The 19331-nt window shown below is 42.0% G+C and overlaps 1 protein-coding gene across 1 annotated transcript; it reads right to left on the bottom strand.

The window, feature by feature from the left end:
- Positions 1 to 1985: 1985 nt before the first annotated feature.
- Positions 1986 to 4369, bottom strand: LOC134093773 (C-C motif chemokine 3-like 1). The gene is made up of 3 exons (XM_062547012.1): positions 4191 to 4369; positions 3138 to 3258; positions 1986 to 2513 (listed from the first exon to the last, which is right to left on the bottom strand). The coding sequence occupies exons 1-3, from the start codon at positions 4255 to 4257 to the stop codon at positions 2405 to 2407; spliced, it is 297 nt and encodes a 98-aa protein (XP_062402996.1). The 5' UTR covers positions 4258 to 4369; the 3' UTR covers positions 1986 to 2404.
- Positions 4370 to 19331: the final 14962 nt, after the last annotated feature.

Genomic DNA, 19331 nt, shown 5'->3' with positions numbered 1-19331 from the left:
ATAATAACGATACTCCAAAAGGTCGAATGTTGGTTCAGGTCGAAACGGTGTGTCTCTCAGTTGCGACACTCTGGCGTCTCCCCGCTTCCTCCAGGTGTCCACCTGTAATCAATTTTTTAAACTCCGCGCCTGCCCCGCCCAGCAATCAGCTGGTGCTCGAGCAGCCTTCAATCTGCATGTGTCTCACCCTAACCTGACCGTAACAGGGAACATGGAGGAAACGTTTGTGAAATGTGTTTTACCATTTGAGAAAAACTGTAATAGGGCGGTCTAAAGGCTGGCTTACATTGCACGATTTTGGTCTGTTTTAACAGTCGGCGACTAAATTTCCACAATCGGGCGGAAATCTTGGGAGTTGTACTGAAATCGCAGCGCGCTCCCGTCATCTAAATCGTTTAGTGTAAGGTGCCAATCTTAGCTGTTTTAAGTCCGTCGGAGGCAGTCTTTTTCTAGTTTTGCCGTTACGACAATATCAAACATGTTTGATATTATCGGAAGTCTTTTCAGTCGTGGCTCATGCAAATAGTGACGTGAACATTAAAAACCAATAGTAACCTTGCGCGAACATGAAACAGGAAGGGGCAAAATAGGCGACAGCTGTAGCCTTTATGATTATGTGTTATTTCATTTCTTATAATTTATTAGTCGGCTGTTCTACGTGACAGAACAACTCTATATTTGTTAGTGATGTCACACATCAAACAATGCTGCAGAAACGCGAAAAAAATACTTTGATATGAGTAGGCTATCATGTGATTTCCTGTGAATGATGACGTGTAGCCTATTGCACGATGGAAATAATTTGAAGGAATCTAGCAGCAGTCTTGTAAATAGTGACCCACAGTCTTTGCAAAATCCTAATCTGAGACTGGCCTGTGACTAAAAACTCAATGAATTGTCTCTAGATGTGAGAGGGTCTGAGACTGTAGTTTTTCAAAAATCTTTTCCAAATCTTTGCAAAGTCTGGCAATGTAAGGTAGGCTTTATGTTGCCCCCTTTCGGTTGCAGTTTTAATTACAAATCCCGCACCTGCGGCATTCCCTATGTGGAAAAGAAAAGTGCATTCTCAACCCGTACCATCTGTAGCTACAAACTGCTTCGGGGATTCGGACGGTCTAGCGAGATAGCAACATATTACGTCGTTGCCATGATTACTGACAGCTGTGGGACATGCAGTAGCCTATGCTTTTTGGTAAACAGACCAGCAGAATACTTGTAATGAGTAGCCTAAAGCAACAACAACCCAACCCCTTGGTGAATCTAATCAAATGATAAAACGCCAACAACATGTTTTGGCTGATGTTCCATGGCCAAGTTAGTTTGTAAGTTCGTAATACCTGTATGCAGATATTTATAAATCATTTTGTAGCCTATGCAGCTCTCAGCTTCATGCTGTAGCCTACTCTGGCATGCTGCTACTCTGTTAGTGGGGTGAGCTGCCTAGCCCAAGGCGAAGCTTCTTTTTAGCCTTAAATAAATATGTTGGGCAGTTTTTAATGTAGGTGGTTAGGAACAATGTACAGAAATTAAGGAATACCACAATTATAATGTCTCTATTGCCTATGTTATGCCAATGCAGCTGTGTGCCTCTTTACAAAATAATCAAGTCCAGATGTATAATGTAAATCCATCACTCACCAACATGAAAAGTGAAATGCACGCGCACACTTACAGGTTCCCTCAACTAGGGAAAGTGTGTGCATGTAACATGTGACCCGTATGGCCGATTTTCAAAAATGAGGTACTGTTGCGATCCTTTGGCGATCTGCACCTGATCAAGCCCACTCTTGCATCTACTCGGAGATGAAATTCTTGTGTACATATATTACATACATTCTTGTGTAGATATATTTTAAAACTAGTTGATTAAAGGATTCTAATGGTGTCACTCATATGTTTCTAGGACAAAAACTAGGAGATTGAGTGTTTGGAACAGTTTTTCAAATCTCCAGGGTGCTAAGGTCGAAAAAGACATGAAGTAAATATTTCACACTGATAAGGTTTATTACATAAGAGGTCAAGATGTAAGTGAGGTCAAGATATATGAAATATGAGGATTACAGGATACAATACAGGACAATATTACTATATTAGCTTTGTTCAATTGGCATGTGTATGCTCTTCAGAGGTAAATGTTTGACAAAAAAAACCAAAGCTTATTTTATCTACGGTACAGATATCATACATTCATTTATTCCTCGCAATCAGTGAAAATAATATGACAGTTTTCAGGTACTCTATGCAGGTTTAGGTATTTTTGGCAACTGAAGAGTCCCCTCTAGAGTTGTGAAATATATATATATTTATATTCTATTCAAAATCTTGCACAGAATACAAAGTGTGTATGTTTGTATGTAGGCCTCGTGTTCAATAAAGTGTGTGTGTGTGTGTGAGGGCCTCATGTTCACAGTGGGCTCTGCTCGCCAGCGTTCTGGGCGTCCATGCTGATGATGATCTTCTGCACCCAGGCCTCAGAGGGCTGTGCACACACCTGACGCCTCGCCGTCTGAAGCCTGATGGACAGAGACATCAACGGAGTTATAATACATATACTATGTACTGTAAAGAGTTATGGGCAGAGACATCAGTGTAGAGGATTACGTTATGGCGTTAAACTATATACTGTATAGAGTTGTACTATATACTGTATACTATATAGAGGTATGGAGTTATATTATGTAAAGTTATCGTTAAGTAGACCATACATTATGACTAAGCTCTCTACTAACACAACGTATAACTGACTATACATGAATGGCTGTTTTAAGTACCAATGATCTGCCATTTATTTCATAACCACTGCAAAAGTTATGTTCATATACTTGATATTAACTAAGGAAAATACATAATTATTTGATTTTGTCAATAGCTTTTCTACAGACAGAAATGGACATGGCTAAATCTAAGTGCTTTTTTAGATGAACACAGCTGTAGGGAAGTCAGAATGATCTTCAGGTTATAGATAATTAATTAAAACTTGTGCTTTTCATTGTATTTGCTGTTTCTATGATACTCTTCTAACTAAATGACTACCTTAATAATGTCTCATATGAATAAGTGGTCAGACATTTCTAAATGACTCCCTTAATAATGTCTCATATGAATAAGTGGTCAGACATTTCTGCAGCTCTACTTACACCACGGCAGCTTTAGGGCACTGTGAGCTGGTGCGGCTGTAGCCAATCACACGCTTCTGAGGCAGTGGGCGAGTTTCAAACTTGAAGCAGCACATCTTTGGGCCACTGGCCATACGCAGCCCTACAAGGCAACACAAACACACACATTCACATACCACACCACACCATATACACATATGTTCCCATATACACACATGACCCCATATACACACATGTTCCTATTCACACACATTCCCATATACACACACATTCCCATATACACACATGTTCCCATATACACACACATTCCCATATACACATATGACCCCATTCACACACATGTTCCCACATACACACACATTCCCATATACACACATGACCCCATTGACATATACACACATATTCACATTCACACACACACATTCCCATATACACACATGACCCCATTGACATATACACACATATTCACATTCACACACACACATTCCCATATACACACATGTTCTCATTCACACACATATGTAGGTATACATATATGTACATATAGCTGCAGCTACCACTGTCCCTGCAGCTGCCCCCTCAACCCCCCATGTCCCCCTCCTATCATTCTGTCATCACGGTCACATGGATCACTCCTCAACCCCCCATTTCCCCCTCCTGTCATTCTGTCATCACGGTCACATGGATCACTCCTCAACCCCCCTTCTCCACTGTAGTGTTGTCACATGGATCACTCCTCAACCCCCCTTCTCCACTGTAGTGTTGTCACATGGATCACTCCTCTACCCCCCCTGTCTCCTGTAGTGTTGTCACATGGATCACTCCTCAACCCCTCTCCTGTAGTGTTGACTCTGTTACCCCCCCGTTACCTTCTGTGATCATGATGCCCCCCCCCCATCACTCCTGTAGTGTTGACTCTGTTACCCCCCCTGTTACCTTCTGTGATCATGATGGCCCTCATCTCTCCTGTAGTGTTGACTCTGTTACCCCCCCCCCATCTCTCCTGTAGTGTTGACTCTGTTACCCCCCCCCCATCTCTCCTGTAGTGTTGACTCTGTTACCCCCCCCTGTTACCTTCTGTGATCATGACGGCCCCCAGAAGCAGCATGGTGGTGAGGAGGAGGAGACGAGACACGGCCATGATGTCACTGGAGTTCTGGGCAGCTGGGCAGCAGGAGGACGGCTGGGCGGCAGATAGTGATGGATGGCTCGGCTGAGGACCAAGTGACCGATGTGCTGATGTGGGTTACGAAGTGGCCCTTTATGAGCAGCATGTGGGGCGACCCCGGCAGGTGGGAGTTTTTCATAAAATCCCACGCATCAAACTGTCGAAACCAAGAGGCTCTTTTGAGACAGGAACTGTGTGCAGTCTGGCCACGTGGAAGATCTGGGGGCTGTTGCTCTCACTCTGTTCCCTCTCTCGTGTGCTGTCATTGTCTCACTTCTGCTTTTACTTCCCTTTCCTTCTATATTGACAAAGGTCGATAAAAAAGGTCATCTCATTTACTCATTTAAAGCACTGGTGTTGTCATATAAGTTGGAGAAAGGGGCTTTCCATGACAAATACAATAGCTCGAGAGTAAAACTCACATTTCATAACCTTTGTTGATAAACTAGCTTGAGAGTAAAACTCACATGTCATGACCATGTTGATAAACTAGCTTGAGAGTAAAACTCACATGTCATAAACCATGTTGATAAACTGAATACAAAAGCTGGAGAGAACAACACACATTTCATAACCCATATTGATAAACTACCTGGAGAGCACAATTTATTACCCATGTAGATACATGGGTTATGGATGTTGATGATGTTGAACGAAATGTATTGTATGGACTACTGTTATTGTGTTACACACAGGGCTTAATGTTTAGCATGTACTGCTGTTATTTTTGTTACATTTGGACATGTTCCGGCATCTCCCACATTGGATCTGGAACCTTTTTTTTTTTTTGGATGCAGCATATGAAAAATGAATCGCCTGCCAGTGTTGGGGGGTAACGAGTTACAAAGTAAAGAATTACTGTAATTTCATTACTGTTGTCAGGAACGTAGTAACGTAACTCATTACAGTTCCTAGTCAACAGTAACGCTCGTCCCGGCGTTACCCACGTTTTTGAGTAGTCTAGCCTAGTGTAAAAATTAATATGTTGACTAATAAAACGAGTAGTAGGCTCCATAAATTCTCTCTCCTTGGCTCTAGGTTAAATGAGACGGAGTTACTAGTGCATGCATAGCAAACTCCTGTGTCCAACTACGGCCCGCGGGCCAACTCAGGGTTCCTACAGGCATTGGCGGTTTTAGACGGGGTGGGCCAAGGCCCCTGTAAAATAGCTCTTGGCCCCCGTTATTGCCCCTGCGCCGATCAGCCAATGATTTAAATGATTAATATCTTACCGTGACATGCGCTCGTTTGAAGAACGGAACTAATGCGAGTAGCCTACGCGATGTGTTTAGACGCTCATCAACGCGCTACACATGCTGTTATCTGCTACCTGAGGAGACCTACAGTATCTTTCACTGTCTATGGAAGAGACCAGCAGTGGCGCGAATTTGTGAACTTTGCTTCTGACGGTTAAGCTGGAGCCCTGAACGGACTAACCTGCAAAACAAAGAAGGTAAGGAAAACGATTCATTTCGTAATGTCATTGTTTGCACGGATTCGTGTTTTACTGTTATTCTTCACTACACTATTTGTATTAGGCACTCAATCACACATGTTGCTCTTGTTATGTTTGTGAATAAGGAAAGCCAATGAAGTAAGTAGCTATAGCCTGTCAGTCATGTTCACTGAGAACCTTCATCTTTCTTAAAGGTTCGTTGTGCAGCAATATGTAACTTCATATTTATTTGTAAAATGTATGAAATAACTGAGAGTAGCTTAGGCTATTTAGCTTTTGTGAAATGCAAAATGCCAATGCTTTGCGAGTCATAGAGGTTACAATCCTCTACGTTTTCTTTTTAGTAGGCTTGGCTGTCATGAAAAGGAGCAGGAAGGACATTAAGTCCTTTTTGCACCTGTAGGCAAAAAAAAAGAGCATGAGAGAGCTGAGGAGCAGGAGGAGAGAGAGTACGTTATGGAGAGAGAGCTGAGAAGCAGGAGGAGAGAGAGTAAGTTATGGAGAGAGAGAGTAACCCTGCTGAAAAAACCAGCAAGAAACCAGCTTAGGCTGGTAGCTGGTTTTAGCTGGTTTTAGCTGGTCTTTGCCCAAAACACAGTTCTTATTGCTGGTCTTTGCTGGTGTAGCTGGTTAGGCCACCAGCTAGACATGCTGGCGTGACCATCTGAGGAAGCTGGTCGTGCTGGTGTGACCAGCCTGTCGTTTGGGATACAGCTGGTTTAAGATGGTCATGCTGGTGACCAGCCTGTCCAGCTTGACAAAGATGGTCAAGCTGGTTTTCTAGAATGACCAACATAAGCTGGCGTGGCCAGTAAAAACCAGCAATGTAGACCAGCAACACCAACTAAAATGACCAGCTTAAGGTGGTACGACAATCAAAACCAGCTGAATTACCATCATAAGCTGGGTAAACCAGCTGAAGGTGTGTTTTCGCGAGAGTTTTGCTGGTCTAGCTGGTTAACCATCAAAGGGTGGTCAAACAAGCTGGTTAACAAGCTGGTCAACCAGCAAACCACCTTTAGCTGGTCAGGCTGGTTTTTTCAGCAGGGAAGTTATAGAGAGAGAGCTGAGGAGCAGGAGGAGAGAGAGTAAGTTATGGAGAGAGAGAGAGGAGCAGGAGGAGAGAGAGCTGAGGAGGAGGAGGAGAGAGAGTAAGTTATAGAGAGAGAGAGAGGAGCAGGAGGAGAGAGAGTAAGTTATGGAGAGAGAGCTGAGGAGGAGGAGGAGAGGGAGTGAGGAGCAGGAGGAGAGAGAGTAAGTTATGGAGAGCCAGACATGGAAGTTGGAGTGTTGGAAAGTGAGGCATCTGAAAAGTCTGAAAGTGAGGAGGCAGACATTCAATCAGATTGAGGGACATTCCAATGACTCATTGGGACAACCAGATTCACCATGCATGTCATGTAGGCCTACAGCACCATCAGCTCTGTGATGTTTTGTGTGTGCACAGTGTAGGCCTAATTACAAATCATACTCCTGTCCATGTAAAGGGTAAACTCTAATTGTAAATAATAATTAATAAGTAAACTAGATACATTAATAAATGAATAATGGGTAATTCTGCCTCAATTCAACAAATGCCTTCTGCTTGACCATCTCAAATTTGCTTTAAAAATGTACCATCTAAAGAGTAACCATTTAAACTAACTTAGCCAAAATATTAGCTTAATATACCTAATACATCCAGAGAAAAACGTTTGTCAAACATTTTGTTTATACATTTTCCCTCTGATTTCACAAGATTGTTACACAATCAGTATCAACACATATGGCTTACAAATGTCCATGTGAAATCTGTAGGTAGCAAACATTATTCACAGAAAACTTGAAGTCTTTAGCTTGAACACTTTTTGTTACAGAAGTTACAACAAAGCTTGAGAACATATATTTTTAATAACACCAAGCAAGACAAACTGTGAAAATATTGTAAAAACATAAACTTTTTAAATAAACATACTGTACAATTAACAAACACAGTGTAGGTGTTTTCTCAATGTTTACAATGGGACACTGCGCCATTCATTTAGTTTCATTATCATCCATTTCTAGCCTAGAAATCTAGACGCCCCTAGCGGCAGCAAATGTAATTTGGCTGGCGGGGCAGTCTAGGCAAGATCCATTGAGCCAGGGAGCTGAGAACCCCCAGCACCAGCGATCCAATCACAGGGCTTAACATAATGGTGACTGTCATGCGACCAGAAGTTGCGACGGTAACGCATCCTGTTATTTGAAAACAAGAAGATGATTCGCTTAGCGTTATCCTATTGCGTGGAGAGGGAAGGTTACGCATCCTGCTACTTGAAAACAAGAAGATGATTCGTTTAGCGTTATCCTATTGCGGGGAGGGAATTTGAAAGACAACTGTTTATCCCACCCCTCCGATTGAGCCCTGTCTACGGTGAGTGTCCAGACCCTACATCTTGATGTGGGTCTGGCTCGTCAGGCTAATCCATTTCCACAGTGCTTTGTGATCCAGCTTGGCCAACAGATTGTTTTGGAAGCCTGGAAAGGCAGCATACACTCGACCTGGTTGTTGTTTGAAGAGCTCTGTGTTGAGTTATGTTCTCATTATCAATGTGATTTATACTGTATTATTTTATGTTACTCACTACTCTTATTTTGTGTTATGCAATTATACAGACTGTATGTTAAAATGTGCCAGAATTCATTGTGCGCATGTGTGAATCAAGAGGATTTTTACTTTGACAAATGGTGTTGCTTTAAGTGAAAGTGAAACTTAACTTGGTCAGAACGTCTTACTGCTCCCTCGGGTACTGATGTGTGTTGCCGGTGCATTGAGATGTCTAGTCTAGCGTTTAATAAACTTCCTAAATAAATTTATCTGGATTCTTCTTTTGGTGAATGGATGAAGACAACATATTACACGTTGGCATGGCGGACAGAAATGAAACCTTAACACTCTGCCTCTTGCAGAGTTTCCACCAAGGTGAGGATGTCTTTTGTCATGGCCACATGGTGAGCACCAGTTTGCCCAGATATCCCCAGCTCCATATCAGTGCGTGCCATCATTTCTTTCATTACTCCTATGGACCTGCTTATTCTGGCCGCAGAAGTCTCATTCAAGTTGGGCCCCAGGCCCTTAAGGAAAGACTTCAAGAATCCATTTAAGTGCTCCAGATGTAGATCAAGTGGAATGTTTCGACCCTTGCCTCCCCTCGTGTTCCAAAATCGGTTCCACTTGACACTAGCTGCGTTTCCATTACAAATATGCGCAAAAACTTTGTCGATATTGTCTTAACTCATCCCTGCTGAAAAAAACAGCAAGAAACCAGCTTAGGCTGGTAGCTGGTTTTAGCTGGTTTTAGCTGGTCTTTGCCCAAAACACAGTTCTTATTGCTGGTCTTTGCTGGTGTAGCTGGTTAGGCCACCAGCTAGACATGCTGGCGTGACCATCTGAGGAAGCTGGTCGTGCTGGTGTGACCAGCCTGTCGTTTGGGATACAGCTGGTTTAAGATGGTCATGCTGGTGACCAGCCTGTCCAGCTTGACAAAGATGGTCAAGCTGGTTTTCTAGAATGACCAACATAAGCTGGCGTGGCCAGTAAAAACCAGCAATGTAGACCAGCAACACCAACTAAAATGACCAGCTTAAGGTGGTACGACAATCAAAACCAGCTGAATTACCATCATAAGCTGGGTAAACCAGCTGGAGGTGTGTTTTCGCGAGAGTTTTGCTGGTCTAGCTGGTTAACCATCAAAGGGTGGTCAAACAAGCTGGTTAACAAGCTGGTCAACCAGCAAACCACCTTTAGCTGGTCAGGCTGTTTTTTTCAGCAGGGATTGAATGCCGCGTTGTTTTTGGAAGCTATGTCCCAGAGTGCCGGCAAGCTAGATCGTTGTTAACTATTTTTGTAGAGCCACAGCGTATTCTATGTTGTAGTTATGGACATATACTATGGCTCATTTGAAAGGTAAGACTCTGAGCTCTCAGTGGGTGAAAACCGTTTATCTCTACGTGTCTCCATTCCTGAGAAATCTCAAGCTAAACAGTGGCTAGTTTTCATCAAAATCCCCGTTGTTCCTCTAGAAACGGAGATATAAGCCACTTAAGACAGACGTACATTTCCGGATTGTAGGATTTCATGAGTTTTTAATCGTCATCTACTTCAGTTCTCTTCATGATAGACTTCCAAAAATCACACATAAGGTGAGTTAGAGTGTCTAGTTTCGTAATTTTATAAAAAAGCGAAAAACGCAATATTGCGTTGTTGGCACTCTACGCATGGGAGCTAAAAACGCAATATTACGTTGTTGGCACTCAATGAGTTAATGTCGAAAATCACAATTTTCGCAATTGCGGTGTTTCCATTACATTCGGCTAACTAAATTAAAATCTTGTGTATTCTCGCGTGCTGTAAGTCATTAGGAGACATGGCAGTTATCACATAACCCAGATTTACACTAAATGCATTCAAATTGCCACCACGGCACTAACGCTGATTATCAGTCATTAGGATATAAGCCAGCGGAGGAGGCCTACGTTTTGGTGGGGCAGAAACATAAAATTAAAAATGACATATTTCACAGGAGTTTGTTGTAGGCCTAGCTTAAATCTTGTCACAGCCATGTCAGTGGAATATTTCGTAGATCAGCCCAGTTGATTAGTTTCTAGAACTAGAATCTAGATTTCTTTCAGCACTGTTCTCATCACGTTAAACCAGCAAAGCATAGCAACGTTGTTGCTATGGGTAAACAAAACTAGTTGAGCGGTTGCGTATGCAGCGTTTTTGAGAAAGTGTTGTCGGCGAGTTCACAGAGGAACTGTGGATTCAACATTTTAGAATGACACGAGCCACTTTTAATGAAAAAAAAATATATTTGTTTACATTATTCTCCCGGTACCACTTCCTGTCGACAGTCCTCTTCGTCGTTTTCGTAACTCCTAACATCCGGTTGTTGGATCACGTGACTCGTCAGATGCGAAAAAAGTGTTTCCATTGCAGTTTTGCGAAATATATAAATTTCGATACGCTCGAAATACCACCTCACCCGAGCGCAAAAACTTTTTATCGAAAAATGTAAGTTTTTTCGAAATGTGTGTGTTTCCATTAAGCACATTTCTTTTCGCAACTTTTAATTTGCGCAATTTTATGGTCAATGGAAACGCAGCTACTGTGAGCAACTTGTGGAGACAACGTGGCATTCATTTGAACAGTAAGGAGAAAAGTACTGTATGCGTAACTTGTGTGTCCATAGGCCTTGTAGAACAACAACGCTACCGTGTAGAGACGCATCAGCCTTTCACCATCTCCTTCCTTTACTGCATCATGTCCAAAAGAATAAAGCTGTATGTAGCCCAGTCTGGCAATGGTGTGTTCATATTTGTGGTCACAGTGTGTGGGGATGATTGGGTTGGTGTCTGTAGGCATAACCAGGTTGTGTGTCTTCAGTTCGTGGGTTTGTCTGCTTTTGAAGTAGGTGAATGTTCTTGAACAACCCCTCCATATGACAAGGGAACTTGTTCTTTTGAATTGGTGTAGCTGATGGTTTGCTTGCAGCATCTGCAGCCTCGGTCATGTCAGGAAGAAGAACATATTTGTCCACGTTTGGGCAGTGAATGTGTTGAACCAAGTCCTTTTTGCATCTAGAGAGGCCTCTTTAATGTTTTCCGGTATGAGGGACTCAGGCCAATCTGTAACAGGACAAACAAAGCATGACCTAAGTAAGAGAGGGAGTATTCCAACACATGCAGACATTTATTTGTCATCTTCTAAATTCAATCAGTCATCAAGATGGTACCAACAGCAATGTGCGAGTTAACAGTTTATTTTACACCACAGGTAAACCTGTGACATGATGAAAACCAAGATGCTCAGTCGTTGCTGCTAGGAACAGTGCAGTCGTGTCCTTGATCACAAAGTCCCTGTAAGCATTGAACGCAGCACGGGGTCCACTCTTGGCATTGCTGCACCTGGGGTGAGAAAGTATTTCAATGTAGTGTAGGCCACACACACATTTGTGTTGTCACAAAGCAATCAGTCTCTCAGGAGCTGCTTCACATCGCTTGTGAGTGAAGGGACAAATTCCTTCACTCACTCACACAATCACTTCCACTACACACAACGGTTAGTCTCTCAGGAGCGGATTCACATCCCTTGTAAGTGAAGGGACACATACACTCATTCATTCATTCACTAACTCACACAATCACTTCCGCTGCACACAACGGTTAGTCTCTCAGAAGCTGCTTTCACATCCCTTATAAGTGAAGGAACAAATTCATTCACTCACTCACACAATCACTTCCACTGCACACAACAGTCAGTCTCTCAGGAGTTGCTTCACATCGCTTGTAAGTGAAGGGACACATTCATTCATTCATTCATTCATTCATTCATTCACTAACTCACACAATCACTTCCACTGCACACAACAGTCAGTCTCTCAGGAGTTGCTTCACATCGCTTGTAAGTGAAGGGACACATTCATTCATTCATTCATTCACTAACTCACACAATCACTTCCACTGCACACAACAGTCAGTCTCTCAGGAGTTGCTTCACATCACTTGTAAGTGAAGGGACACATTCATTCATTCATTCATTCATTCATTAACTCACACAATCACTTCCACTGCACACAACGGTTAGTCTCTCAGGAGTTGATTCACATCCCTTGTAAGTGAAGGGACACATTCATTCATTCATTCACTAACTCACACAATCACTTCCACTGCACACAACGGTTAGTCTCACTTGTAAGTGCAGTGACACATACACTCATTCATTCACTCTATTATGTTTTATGTTGTAATGTGAGTAACCAATCAAACATCACATTCCCCATTCATACGGTAATGGTTCATAGATAAATTCATACCACCTCCCCGGGAATAGCACAGCTGAGTTCATGATGTCAGGACTGCGTTTCCCATCCCACAACAAAGAACATTATCCAGACATGTTCACAGTGGATTTAGAGTCATCTGAAACTGGGAAGCATTATAGACGGTTAACTCAAGAAACACAATACAGAGTTGAATGGCTTTGCAATCAAAGTACTTGAGGTGCTGAACAGCGTTCACAACCTCAGTCACAAAGAAAATGTATATGTAAGTGATTACTATAACAAATAAAAAGTATGTAGTCCTACCTCAACTTGGTCATATTCGCAAATAGTGTGCCATGGTCCTTGGCAGAGTCCTTGAAGAAGATTTTGTGATGGATCTACAATGTAGATAGATAGGTAGATATATGCTTTAGAAATTACAGAAATAAAAGAAATCAATGTAAACATACAAACACATACAAACATATATACAAGTGTACTTGTATAAAATCCATACATAAAACAATTGGAAATAACCAAATAATGCAAGTATTTTTTTAACATGGTTTCTCACTTCAAAGAGAACTCGAATGGCATGCCAGTCCTCGAATTTAAAATACATCCCCTCCATTCTTTCCTCCTCGGTGTCTGCGTCAGAAAAGCTCCACTGGGCATTCCGGCAGTTAGCCTCTGTAAGGCGGTCCTCCAATTAATAGGTGTTGTATTCCATCAGGGTCTTTGGGCCAATAACATACTTGAATGCAAATAGAAGCGTGACACAGTAACGGAATTGGCATGTGATTGTCATAGGCTTGTTCACAGCAGATTTGAGTTATCATGTTCAATACTTATGTGCCTCATAACTTCGACCAAGTCATTCCTTTGGTTTTTGTCTTTGAAGTAGAGGCCTTGAAGTAGAGGCCTAAGGGGAACTTCAGAAAGAGAAAAAGGTCAAATAGAGTTGTGTGCAAAATCTAACAATCTTAGAAAATACAGGCACATTTGGATGACTTTTGACAACTTACATCGGTTGAGCGTGTTGACATCTCACTGGAATATATGTGAGGAATGTGGTGCACCACAATGTCTGCTAAGCTCTCAAACACGGTCATGTGCTTGGTCAGCATCCTGGTGGCAAGAACGATAAACTCTCTCCTCATTAAAGCCTGGGTGCTCCGCTGTGGCAACATTGTAGCGTTGAATGTCAGTAATGGGTTTGACATTGGAGATGTGGTGGGTCGGTATTCGGTCTTTGATGGCAATATGGTGTATCCAGTGGAGAGTTCTGTTGCTGTTGTCTGTTGACTGGCTGTGTCTGTGTATGAAGAAGTCCAAATTGTCTATGATAATTGAATATGATGGGCAAGTCACTTGGCTGCTTTCTTGTCTGGTGGAAGGTTCACTGTTTTCATCTGTAAAATGCATAATTTTAAAAAGAAGAACATTAGATCACCACATGTACTTAACCAAACAAACAATAACTGAAACTGTTTCATTTGGTGTGTATTTCTCCCTCACCTGACAGATGAAGGTCCTCCATGCTTCGGGATGCTTCCAAGAGTTCTACATCTGTGTCTGTAGTTCTGGTTTTGAATCTTTGGAAGTCAACCTTGCAGTCAAGTGCCATCTCGTGTTGCTTCTTTATGGCTCTGGTGTGTGATGTGGTTATAGATAACTGGCTCAACCGGTTGAAAACAGACTTTTTGGCTCCGCCGTACTGGAGAATGGTGTTGATGTAGTATGATAATGCAGCCAGGCGGGGTTGTCTGCCTCTTATTGCGATAGCTGCAGCAGCACATGCTGTGTGGTTGTTGTCATTGGTGATGCAATTGAAAATGGATAACAGAAAGGGAGCAATCCGCTGGAGGTCATCTCTTAAACTGCGGAAAGAGAATGACTTAAGGTCTGCTGCTTTAGACCTCCATAGAATGAAGTCATTCTTTCGCGAGCACAGTGCCTCACATTCTTCTCGTATTAACTGAATTACTCCAGCTTTCAGTTCCTCTTCCAGGTGTTTATGTTTCAGTGTATGCTGGCAGCCTCTTTCCATCTCTTTAGAATGATGAATTTGATGATGGGATCTTCCTCAGGATTGCACACCCTTGTCACCATATGTGATGGTCACCTGAAATAGATTATACACTTAGTTTCAGCAGCTACACACAAATGTTTCAGCATTACAGTATTTGCCATGATGGTTGCCATCAGACTAAGTTGAATTTCACATCTTAGAGAGATTTGTGATAGTTTGATAGTCACTGATCAGACAAGTGGATATCTGTTTAAAAATGATATGCTCAGAGCTAGTGTTAAAATAAGTCGCAACCAGGTAGACTGGTTGTAGGTAGATTACAAAGTAGGTTTTATGATGAACCAGGTTTCATTTGCACATACACAGACATGAACCTGATAGTAGGCCTAGTTCATAGTAGTCTATTGACATTATGCTCAGTTAAGACAGTGAAGCTCTGGAATTCTTCTCTACCAGTGTCAAATGCCCTCCCCTCCCCCGTGCTGCTCTCCCCTCCCCCTGTCTTGGACAACTAAATAAATAATAAACCGTTAACTTTGTTCACATTCTATTCGATAAGTTATTGGCAGAGAGTTCAAACAAGAGCTGCTAGGACTTGCTAGGTTGCTTATCATGAGATTTCAATGGGCTGTTACATCATTTAATTGCACAGACAATTAAGCGTATAATACCTGAGTTCTGGTTTTCCTGGGAGAGCTGGTACGTGGACTCCGCGGGCTGTGGCAGGGTTTTTTCAAAGTCCTTGGGGTCTTCGATGGCGTTGGCTCTCGAGGCCTTTTTGATATGTTGCTCTCTGTATTTCGGTCTGTATTTCTGAACTCAGGCAGCTCCTTCTCCAGTCTGCCGACTTTGGAGGAGCAACGCTGGCAACATCGTCTCAACTGCCCTGGCTCCTGTGTGATTGTCACCCCTAGAAGCACTAACCTCTCGGATAGACTCTGTATTTTTTTTTTTTATAAAAACAGGTCTGCAGAGTGACCGTATACCGTAGTGCCTTCTACCTTCATATTAACTTTGCACAAACGGCAATAATCGTTAAAGAGGACATAGAATGGATGAATTGAGTATTGCACTGTGTTCTCTGATGTTAAAATAGTATATATTCAACTTTGATTAAAAAAAATAAACTCAATTGCAATTGTACAAGACTAATTAAAACCATATATTTAGGCTGGGTATTGAAATGGTCTGTTTCACTAAATGGCGCCCTCTTTGGCAACCCCAATTGAACTTCAATGGCTTTGCGATGTCTGACATCACAAGCAAGCAGTTTTGCTGAATCGCCCATTTTTTAGTGTCTATTTCTAAGTTCAAGATTTTCATATGAAGGAGGGCACAACCATGCCTCATGTTCATGATAGCTCTTTGTTTATGCGCAACCTCTCATAATTCATGAAAAACAAGAAAAAAATGATTTCCATTCTATGTCACCTTTAAACGCCATCGTCTTCTCATAGACAGTGAAGCCAGGGGCGTCACTAGGAATTAAGGTTTACTGGGGCACTGCCCCCCGCCGCAATCACCCCCCCCCCCCCCCCCCCCGCCCCCCATAATAATATATATATTTAAAAAAAAAAAAAATAGCCCAAACATTTTTGTCCACTAGGATAATGGATTTGCATGTAAAATGTTTTTCAAGAAACTTCGTGCTACCTTACCTCTCTAGAAGCCAAAAAGTGCAAAAAACTCTAAGCATTGGATGTTCCACCCAGACCATTCAGAAGTTAATCCTATGAGGCCTTGGCTGTTTTAAGGGCATTTTCACTACCTTCATTTATCCTGGTCATATAAGTGCCATTCACACATGCTACATATTGTCAGCACAGTCTAGGCTACCCAGATCTGCCACAATATCATGTATTATTACTTGCATTGATTTTAATAAAAATGCAAAAAGCATGCAATATACAAATTCTTACATTTTGACATGTATCTCATCACAGCAAGCTGACAGCTCGACATGACTTTCATGTTTGTGTAGGCCTGACTGTCCTGAAAATGGCAATATAAAAACCATGGTGGATGGGATACTTTGGGGCTGAGCAATTTACAGAAATATGTAGTGTGTACCTTACAGAAATAAATGGCAATTTTTATTTAGTGATGAAAAATGACTTTTTGACACTTTTTGAGCTCCATACTTGTGAGAGCTGATCTGACCTGACTTGTTTGCGCGGTAGCACACACATGACGTGCACACATGATGATTCTCTATAATAACTTTTTACAACATTGCAATGAACAAAGTAAAGGCAAAAAAAGTGTTTATTTGTCAAACAAATTTGGATGCAATATGTGTCTCGAATTGGATGCCATACAGGAGTTTGCTAGATCTCAAAACCGGATTATGAACGTGCCTTGCCATAGAGAAACACATGATAACGTTGGATTATGAACAGGCTACTACTATGCCACAAAAAAAAAAAAAAAAAAAAAAAACATGGGGTAAGTGGAGCTAAAGTTATTATTTTGCTGTCACTTCGTCTGTTTTAGATAAGGTTGTAGGCTATTTGGTAGGCCTATCTGTGGATAGCTCTGTGTCTCCTTTTTCATCGTACATGCGTACATGTCTAATCGCGGGTCCATTTAGTAAATCAAACGAGAGTAGCGGTAGCTTAAGCTATATTACATTATTATTTGTTTGTCACTTCATCTGTTTGTATAACACTAAAGGATCGATGTATTTGGTATCAATGGAAAGCTCTGTTTCTCCTCTTTCATCTGATATGTGTAACATGCCTCTGCGATCCCGGTTGCGCTGCAAATGGCCGTCGCCGTTGTTTTCTGCATCGTTTGTGTACATGTAAGACATTGACAGCAGCACTTTGTTTAAATTTTTTTTTACTGGGGCACAGCTTATTTTTACTGGGGCACGTGCACGTAAAACATGCCTAGTGACGCCCCTGAGTGAAGCGTCTTCTACTCTCACTGCTTACTGTCTCTGCTTCTTCTTCCTTGTCGAATTTCTGTCGCTCTACATACGTTATCTGGTATAACTGATACGATTGGCTATGAATCTCGCGCAAGGCAGCATGGGAATGACCAGGCGCGTTTGATAGACATTCGTAGCGCCCAATAAACGGCTCTAGGCATTTGTAAACCAAGCCTCAAATACGAGAAAATGCACTACTAGTTTCCAGACCAGCATCTCATTGAGATGTGGTCACGTCAGCCAGGCTATGAAAAAACGGTTTGTTTCTTTCGTTTTCCGTTCTTTAGTAATCGTCAGTAGAACATGGGTTAGTTTTGCTAAAAACACCTGTTTTTGACCAAAAAATGGAGAAAACTATCTTTTTGTGAAAAAACGTTAGCGTTTCAGTAGTATGTCAACCACGATTGCACTGTTATCTCGTCAGTCTCGTCAAGGTTGCTAAGGACTCTGGTCTGGTCTGGTCTGGTCTGGTCTGGACTTAGCAAGCTAGCACTAGCAAAGTTGTTGTTAGTCTATATAGCAATATCCAATGTAAATGGATCATACCGTTCACATGTTTTCCATCCTTGATGTAAGAAGTAAGCATATTTATTCCCTGCACCGTGTGCAAACTAGATCCACTATGGTCGATCTTCAGTGTTAGCTTGTTGCATGCTGGTTCCTTTCATCTCCGTCAAACAGAAGCCGTGACCAGCGACCGCTCTTCACTGGTTGTCTAGCGTTCGACCTACTCATGGTGCTACTTCAGCACGCTACAAAACAAAGAAACGCTCGACTTCTTGATTTCTCATCTTACTCTGGGCCCATAACCTGGGGGGTATTTCACAAAACCAAGATAGGGGATTTAGACAGGCTTACTGGGTTATCCTGGATGAACATAGCCTTGACTTGGTTTCACAGAAGAGATCACATATAAGTTACCATGGGAATTTATACTTGGAAGCTAGCCTGCTCCCGACCAGGCTAACAGCCAAGCTAAGTTAATTCTAATGGTAATTACATTATCTGATTGGTTCTGCTAGCCGTCAGTCAAATCAGACCTCCATGCGATTTTTTCAAAGAGCTGTATTCCATTTATATTATTTGCTACTTGTATTTACTCGCAAAACACAGCAGAATGGCTGCCTTTACCATATGGGTGTCATTTAAATTATGGTGGCCTTATAATACTCGTTTGCTTCTTTTTTGACGGACGTTTGATGAATAGCCTACTGTAGTAATTGGTTGGAAGTGGAGGGGACATTTCTCGAAGGTGTTTTCAACTAATTCGGCTTTTCAGACAAATTAAGATAATATAGGACGTACTTTGTGCATCTTTGCGGTGGCAAAGAGCTCTCTTAATGACGTTGCGTGCTGAGACAAGGAAGCTCTCACACGTGGGTGCATACGTACATTTGCATTCAGTTGATCTGCCACACCTACTCCCGCTATGTAACAGAAATACTCATGATTCCCATCCAAAAAAGTACAACTTTACCTCGTTGTTAGTCTATATCAAAAGTGGTTGTTCACTTTGTGTGCAAGACGCTATTTTTCGCGTCTTTTTTATTCCCACCGTGAGTTATTTGGGGGAGAAACGAGAACGCGCACACATACCGAATAACTTACACCTGTCTTGACCTAGCCGCCTCAACTCATCTGCGCTCAGCATTAGTGAAACGTATTTAGCATGTTTACTTTGACCAGGCTTGGTCAACCGCGTGTGTCGTCACTTATCTTGGATCTACTTACTCTGGTTTTGTGAAATAGGCCCCTGTTCACAGAGTAGACGCAACGACATGACTGACTTGCAACTCACAGCTGCAGCTGTGTTCACTCAAGGTGATTTATTGAAGACCCAAT

The sequence above is a fragment of the Sardina pilchardus genome, chromosome 10 (genome assembly GCF_963854185.1).
Source record: "Sardina pilchardus chromosome 10, fSarPil1.1, whole genome shotgun sequence".
Taxonomy (NCBI): Eukaryota; Metazoa; Chordata; class Actinopteri; order Clupeiformes; family Clupeidae; genus Sardina; species Sardina pilchardus.
This window is presented reverse-complemented; position numbering and strand designations above follow the sequence as displayed.